At 51.6% G+C, this 8615-nt stretch overlaps 1 protein-coding gene across 1 annotated transcript in view; it reads right to left on the bottom strand.

The window, feature by feature from the left end:
* Window positions 1-1253, bottom strand: part of LOC113405809 (zinc finger protein 664-like) — a 21338-nt gene extending 20085 nt beyond the window's left edge. Inside the window, exon 1 of the mRNA XM_029914428.1 lies at window positions 14-1253. Coding sequence (XP_029770288.1) covers window positions 14-1253 — 1240 coding nt within the window. The remainder of the gene's footprint in view (window positions 1-13) is intronic.
* Between the last annotated feature and the right edge of the window lie 7362 nt (window positions 1254-8615).

Raw genomic sequence — 8615 nt, forward strand, 5'->3', positions numbered from 1 at the left:
TAGGGCCGCTCGCCTGTGTGCGAGCGCTCGTGGATCACCAGGTAGGACGACTGCTTGAAGGCTTTGCCACAGGTCTTGCAGACGAAGGGGCGCTCGCCGGTGTGCACCCGCTCGTGCGAGGAGAGGGCGTTGGACTGCTTGAAGCCCTTGCCGCAAATGGGGCAGACGAAGGGCCGGTCGCCGGTGTGAACCCGCTCGTGCACCTTGAGGCTGTGACCGTAGGTGAACTTCTTGCCGCAGACGCCGCAGACGTGGGGCTTGTCGTCGCAGTGCTGGCGCTGATGCAGCAGCAGCGAGTTGGAGGTGGGGAAGTCCTTCCCACAGTCGCCGCATTTGAAGGGCTTCTCGGTGCAGTGGGTGAGCATGTGGCGCTGCAGCTCGTAGGGCGTCTTGAAGCTCTTGTCGCAGCAGGCGCACTGGTAGGGGCGCTCGCCGGTGTGAATGCGCCGGTGCTCCTGGAGGTTGGATGAGCGCTTGAACTTCTTGCCGCACATCTCGCAGTGGAAGGGCCGCTCCTCAGTGTGCACCAGCCGGTGGCTCTTGAAGTCCGAGTGGCGCTTGAAGGAGGCCTCGCAGAGGTCGCAGTGGAAGGGCCGCTCCTCGTTGTGCACCACCTCATGGCTGAACAGCTCCCAGGCCCGCTTGAAGGTCTTCTCGCACACGCTGCACGCGAAGGGCTTGTCGTCCACGATCACCTCCCGGATCTCCAGCTGGGGGCCTGCCCGCCTCAGGTGTGGCGGCAGCACCACCCCCTCGTCCAGCTCGCCCGCCGCGCTGCCCAGCACCAGCTTGGCCGTGGAGTAGATCCCGTGCTCATCGATCAGCTGCACGAAGTCCGGCTTGGGGCGGGCGGTGCCAGGCCCAGCCAACCTGGGGGAGCCGAACCTCTTCTCCTCCTCCCCCCACTCCAGTGCCAGGCCCTGGTCTTGCTCCTCCTCCCGCTTCATTGCCAGGCCCTGCCCCTCCTCCTCCTCCCGCTTCAATGCCAAGCCCTGCGCCGCCTCCTCCCCCTCTGGTGCCGGGTCCTGCCCCTCCTCCCCACTGCACTGGCGGAGTGGGAGGGAGGGTCCCACGTTGCCAGGCCCTGCCTCCTGGCCATTCTCCAAGGGTCTTTTCTTCCTCCGGAAGTTGCTGGCTTGGCCTCGCAGCAGCCGTAGCCTTTTGCCCTGGGAGGGCCCTGGCTCCTCGGCAGTGGCTGGCTGCCCCCTGTCCTGGCTTGGGGACACAGTAAGCTTGCCAGGGGCCAGCTTCATGTACAGCCGGTGCTTCCGCCGGAACGGCCTGCGGGGCTGTGGCTCCCCTGGAGCCGGGGACTGGGGGGGCTCCTGGCACAGAGGGGACACCACCTCCTCCTCTCCCCCATTCTGGTTCTGGCCTGTCCCATCAGTGTCCTGGGGGGTGGCAGGGCTATGCCCCCCTTGGCACCGGCTGGGTGGGCAAAGAGGGGGAGAACTCCCGGGTCGCCCTGGAGAGCTCCCCACCATCGCTGGATCTCGCATGCTTCCGCTCCGCTCCCAGGCCCCATCTTCCTTCTCCGACCAGCCCGCCTGGACCATCCGGATACAGCTCAGCGGGGACGGGGCCTTGCTGGCAGGAGAAGCCGGATCATCCTCCATGACTGTGGGTGCCAGCCCCCGTTCCAGGCAGGATCCTCTGCAAGAGAGCAGGACGGAGAATTAAGAGCCTGGCACAGCCACCTTCACACTGGCAAGGCCCACTACTCCTGCCCTAGCACTACCCGCCCAGGCCTGCCTCCCCCTCTGCCCCCACCTCCCTCCGCCCAGCTCCCTGCCCAATCTCCAGGAACCTATCCCAGTGAGAAAGGGCTTTTCCATGGCTCACCTGCAGCAGTTACCATGCTAATCAGCTCACCAGAGGCAGAGAGGGAACAGGGGCAGCACCCGCACCAGCCGGACACGTGGACGGGAGGGAAGTGCATGGTGAATGATGGAGGGAGGGGAGGGTACAGGGTATGGCCCTTCCCCCATCCCAAATCGGCCATTACCCGGGTCTATGCCGTTCCCACACATGATGTCCTACCACCCCTTTGGGCGAGTGGAGTAGCTCAGACACGGGCACAACTGTTCCAGGGACGGGAGGGTGAAAACCAAGTCTAGGTGGGCGAGAGCTGGGCGAGCAGAGACAGGGATGGGAATGGAGAACAAGGAGCAGGACAGGAGGGGATTCAGGACAAGGTCAGGATGACATGTGGCTCACATCCACATAATGCTCCCTCTGGGATGCTCTCCCTCCCCGGGGGCTCCTGGGTTCCCCTGCCCCCACTCCTCCCCCATGTGTGAGGGGGGCCCCACCCCATGGTCCCCTAGAGGAAGTATCCAGGACAGGACAGGGCTCAGGACAGGGTCACTGCACCAGGAATTAGCACTCTGTCCTGGATGACTGGAGGCCTCGGCCATAGGGGCAGTCTGTGTCCAGGCTCACTCTGGTGGGACCCATCAGCCTCAGCGACTCTCTTGGGGGGGGGAGGGGGGAGGAGCAGGCAGCAAGGAGCTGTCCTGCTGCGTGGACCAGGCAGGACCCAATGAGCTCGCCCAGCATGATAACCCCCTGCCGGATGGCTGAGCCTCCTGCCCAAGGCAGCACATCACTCCCTAGCAGGGAGCCTGCGGGACCCACACCCAAGGCTCCCGGAGGCAGAGCGACCTTCTGCATTCGAGGAGGGAGGGGAGGGGGAAAAGGTGTGGGGGACCAAGACTCTGCCTCCCAGAGAGGAGCCCCAAGGTCCTGCCATGACTACACCTGGCCAGTGCGGAGGAGCTGGCCCTCACCAGCAGAGGCCAGGACGTTCACAGCTCACTCACACTGAGGGACAGGCCAAAGATACCCGACGCCCTGCGCAGGGCACGATCCGATGCCACTCCTCCCACCCCCACTGGCTCAGGAGCTTGGGGGGGGGGGCTGCATCCCTCTATCTGGGGGCACCCACACCCCCGGAAAGGTCCTGCAACAGCAGGAAAGGATCCTGCTAAAGCATTTCAGGGCCAGGCTCAGTTCACATGACACCAAGCATGACAGTATGGACCTGCGTCACCCCGTCCCAACCATTGCCTCCGCGGCCTCCTCAGCAGCACCAGGACAGACAACAAGGGACTGTCTCCATGCAGAGTTGTGCCTGTTTAACCATAAAAACGGCCATGCTGGGTCCGACCAAAGGTCCATCTAGCCCAGTATCCTGCCCTCCGACAGTGGCCAATGCCAGGTGCCCCAGAGGGAATTAACAGAACAGGGCAATTCTTGAGTGATCCATCCCCTGTCGTCTACTTCCAGCTTATGGCAATCAGAGGTTTAGGGACACTCTGAGCATGGGATTGCATCCCTGCCCATGTTGGCTAATAGCCATTGATGGGCCTATCCTCCATCAAGCTTCTCTAATTTATTTTTGAACCCAGTTATACTTTTGGCCTTCAGAACATCCCCTGGCAATGAGTTCCAGAGGCTGACTGTGCATTGCGTGAAGAAATACTTCCCTATGTTTGTTTTAAACCTGCTGCCTATTAATTTCATTGGATGACCCCTAGTTCTTGTGCTATGTGAAGGGGTAAATAACACTTGCCCATTCACTTTCTTCACACCATTCATGATTTTATAGACTTCTATTGCATCTCCCCTTAGTTGCCTCGTTTCTAAGCTGAACATTCCCAGTTTTTTTAATATCCCCTAATATGGAAGCTATTGCATACGTCTAATCATTTTTGTTACCCTTCTCTGTACCAATTCTAAAATATCTTTTTTGAGATGAGGCAATCAGAACTGCATGCAGTATTCAAGGTGTGGGCGTACCATGGATTTATACAGAGGCATTATGATATTTTCTGTCTTATTACCTATCCTTTCCTAATGATTTATAACATTGTCAGCTTTTTTGACTGCTGCTATACATTGAGCGGATGTTTTCAGAGAACTATCCACGATGATTCTAAGAGCTCTTTCTTGAGTGGTAACAGCTAGTTTAGACCTCATCATTTTGTATATATTGTCAGGATTGAGTTTTACAATGTGTATTACTTTGCATTTATCAACACTGAATTTCATCTGCCATTTTGTTGCCCGGTCACCTCATTTTGTGAGATCCCTTTGTAACTCTTCGCAGTCAGCTTTGGACTTAACTATCTTGAGTAATTTTGTATCGTCTGGAATCTTTACCACATCACTGCTTACCCCTTTTTCCAGATCATTTACGAATATGTTGAACAGCACTGGTCCCAGTACAGATCTGCTATTTATCTCTCTCCACTGTGAAAACTGACCATTTATTCCTACCCTTTGTTTCCCATCTTTTAACCAGTTACTGATCCATAAGACGACCTTACCACCAGTCCCAGAACTGCTTACTTTGCTTAAGAGCCTTTGCTGAGGGACCTTAGCAAAGGCTTTCTGAAAGTCCAAGTACACAATATCCACTGGATCAGCCATATGCACATGTTTGTTGACTCCCTCAAAGAATTCTAATAGTTTGGTGAGGCATGATTTCCCTTTACAAAAGCTGTGCTGACACTTCCCAATCTCCGAGTCTGATAATTCTGTTCTTTACTATAGTTTCAACCAATGTGTCTGGTACTGAAGTCGGGCTTACCAGCCTATAATTGCCTCTGGAGCCTTTTAAAAAAAAATAAGATTACATTGGCTATCCTCCAGTCATCTGGTAGGCTGATTTAAGCGATAGGTTACATACCACAGTTAATATTTCTGCAATTTCATATGAGTTTCTTCAGAACTCTTGGTTGAATAAACAATAGTAAGTTCTCAGAAAGAGATGGTAATTTATCAATTTGTTCCAAAACTTCCTCTATCGACACCTCAATCTGGGACAGTTCTTCAGATTTTTCACCTAAAAAGAATGACTCAGGTGTGGGAATCTCCCTCACATCCTCTGCTGTGAAGACCGATGCAAAGAATTCATTTAGCTCCTCCACAACAACCTCTATTTCCTTGAATACTCCTTTAGCACCTTGATCATCCAGAAGCCCCAATGATTGTTTGGCAGGCTTCCTGCTTCTGATGTACTTACAATTTCTTTTTTGTTGTTAGTTGCTGTCTTTGGTTAGTTGTTCTTCAAATTCTTTTTTGGCCTGCCTCATTATACTTTTACACTCAACTTGCCAGAGTTTATGCTCCTTTCTATTTTCCTCAATAGGATTTGACTTCCAATTTTTAAAAAGACATCTTTGTTGCCTCTAACTCCCGCTTTTACTCTGTTGTTTAGCCATGGTGGCATTTTTGGTCCTCTTACTGTTCTCTCTCTTTAAACTATTATTTGGGGTATACATATAGTTTAAGCCTCTATTATGGGATTTGTAAAAAAGTTTCCATGCAGCTTGCAAGCATGTTACTCTTGTGATTGTTCCTTTTAATTTCTGTTTAACAAGCCTCTTCATTTTTGTGTCGTTCCCCTTTTTGCAGTTAAATACTATGGCATAGGCTTCTTTGGTATTTTTCCCCCTACAAGGATGTGAAATTCAATTACACTCTGGTGGCCATTACCAAGTGGTTCAGCTATATTCACCTCTTGGACCAGATCCTGTGCACCACTTAGGACTAAATCAAGAATTGCCTCTCCTCTGGTGGGTTCCAGGACTAACTGCTCCAAGAAGCAGTCATTCATGGTGTCTAGAAACTTTATCTGTGCATCCCATTCTGAGGTGACATGTACCCAGTCAATATGGGGATAACTGAAATCCCCCATTATTACTGAGTTTTCTGTTTCTGTAGATTCTCTAATTTCCCTCAGCATTTCTCAATCACCTTTACCATCTCGGTCAGGTGGTCAGTTGCATATTCCTACTGTTATTAGTCAAGCATGGAATGTTTATCCATAGAGATTCTATGGTACTGTTTGATTAATTTAAGATTTTTTTCTATATTTGACTCTTTGCTTTCTTTCACATATTCTACCACTCCCCCACCAGCATGGCCTACTCTGTCATCCTTACATATTTTTTACCCCGGTATTCCTGTGTCCCATTGATTATCATCTTTCCACCACCTTTCTGTGATGCCTATTATATCAATATCCTCATTTAATATGAGGCACCCAAGTTCACCCATCTTCATATTTAGATTTCTTGCATTTGTATACAAGCTCTTATCAAATTTGTCAATATTTAGCCCTCTGCTTTCATGTGGTGTAACTGAATAGGACTCTTTTGTTTGACTGTTTCTCTTTGGTTCCTACCTGTATTTATCAACTTCTATCCTCACCTGTCTACTAGAATATAGAGTATCCTCTAATAAATCCTCGAGTAAGGGACGTGTCTGTCTGAACTGCATGTTTCTGCATATCAGCACTACCACTGCAAACCGGTTCAGTTAAACTGGCGCCTAAGGTCTCATGGATGCCCCTACTGGACACAAGTCACCCCGACAGGTCGGTTTGGGCCAATTTCCCTGCAAGCCAGGATCATGATTGTAGCAACAAGAGAGCCTCCATGCAGCCACCAGCGCCGCGCCAGCTAGCTATACCCGCTGAGCTGAGGGGCGCAGGCGGTCACCCCGATGGGCAGGCAACCGACCTGCAGCACTGACATTGAAAACAGTGATATGAGGTGCCTGAAGCAATTCACAGGTTGACACTGACTCTGCCCCAATGCACAGAAGGCTGATCCACCCCCCCCATAGGGTGCACACAGTGGTTTCTTCCTTCTCAGAGGGTGCACACTGTGGTCTCCCCCATCCTCATCCCATGCCCCCACATAGGGGGCGCGCGCACACACACACACACACACACACAAAATGGTCTCTCCCACCCCACCCCCGATAGGGGGCACAGACACAATGATTTCCCCCATCCTCCCCATAGAACACACACACACACACTGGCCTCCCCCCCATCTCCCCCATTGGGTACATTAACAGACAATGGACTCCCCCATCCCCATGGCATAGAGCACACACACTGATCACCCCCATCTGGTGCATTCACACAATGGTCTCCCTCATCCCCATGCCATAGAGCACACACAATGGTCTCTCCCATCTCCCCCATAGGGTACATTCACAGATAATGGTCTCCCCTATCCCCAGGGCATAGAGCGCGCACACACACACACACACAGGTCTCCCTCATCGGGGGCACACAGGCTTGGGAAGGATGGCTTTCACCAAGTTAACCCTTCAAGAGTCCCGTTTAAACCTCATTTCTTCAAGCCTTGGGCAATATCCACAGATATTACACCACAGGTCTTTGGGATCTCTTAGAGATGCTCAACCCACATCAGCTGTCTCCCTTGGTTTGGGTTAACTCAAATCCCACTTCTGGGGCAACTGTGTGACCCCCCGACCCCTTTTGGGTACCCAACCTGGGTCTTAGTGTTCTCAACACCGGGCCCTACCACCCACAAACTCATCACCCAGTTGGCCTGCGCTACAAGCACCTTAGGCTTCATGTTCACTGACCACATTTTAAGCTCATGGGGACAGATCCCATGGAGTTGTTTCAACCCAATAGGTTATATAAATTCTCCACCGTAGTGGTGTAAGAACAGCCCTACTGGGTCAGATCAATGGTCCGTCTAGCCTAGTATCCTGTTTTCTAACAATGATCACTGCCAGAGGCTTTAGAGGGAATGAACAGAACAGGGCAATTAGAGTGATTTGTCCTGTGTCGTCCAGTCCAGGCTTTTGGAAGTGAGAGGTTTAGGGACACCCAGAGCATGGGGTTGTGTCCCGGACCATCTTGATAGACATACCCTCCATCAACTTCTCCAATTCTTTTTCTGAACCCAGTTATATTTTTGGCCTTCACAACATCCCTTGGCGACGAGTTGCACAGACTGACTGTGCGTTGTGTGAAGAAGTACTTCCTTATGTTTGTTTTAAACCTGTTGCCTTTTAATTTCATCAGGAGACCCCTGGTTCTTGTGTTATGTGAAGGGGGAAATAACACTTCCTTCACACCCTTCATGATTTTATAGACCTCTGTCATTACCGCCATTAATCGTCTGTTCTAAGCTGAACAGTCCGTCTTTTTAATCTCTCCTCATATGGAAGTTGTTCCATACCCCTCATCATTTTTGATGCTCTTCTCTGCACTTTTTCCAATTCTAATATCTTTTTTGATGCCTGCACCTTTTTACCCCATTTGTAGAGAGATTCTCCCATCAGGGTAGTGGCTTCCAAACACATCACAGCTTGGATCTTTTGCACACACTGAAACCTTTTCCTAGAAGCGCCAGGTGTCGATTCAAATGTAAGCAACAAAGCCCCCAGTGTCAACTCCATCCATCTGGCTATAGGCCTCTTATAGCTTGGGACCAAATAACAGGGTCAGACAGTGAAGCCAGTCCACAGGGTCAACCAGGTTCAAATTGCAAGCATTCTCAATGGCATCTATATCCCACTTCCCCATAAACTGGGGCAATTTGGTATCTAGACTCCTTGCGGAACTGGCTTCCCATGGTCTCTCCCCACCTACCCCCCTCTGGGAACTTGTGCTCCTTCACTTCTCCCTAGCCAGTTCATGCTGGTGCTGCTCCTCCTCATGTTTTTACTGTTTCTATCAATCAGCTCACTCTCTTTCATGGTCCTTTAGTGTCTGTTCCTTTAGCTGAATCTTCCTCACTTCCAGCTCCAACTTCCACTGTTCCAACTCTGGCAAC

Source organism: Terrapene carolina, unplaced genomic scaffold (genome assembly GCF_002925995.2).
Source record: "Terrapene carolina triunguis isolate 2854851 unplaced genomic scaffold, T_m_triunguis-2.0 Scaffold51038, whole genome shotgun sequence".
NCBI classification, from domain to species: Eukaryota; Metazoa; Chordata; order Testudines; family Emydidae; genus Terrapene; species Terrapene triunguis.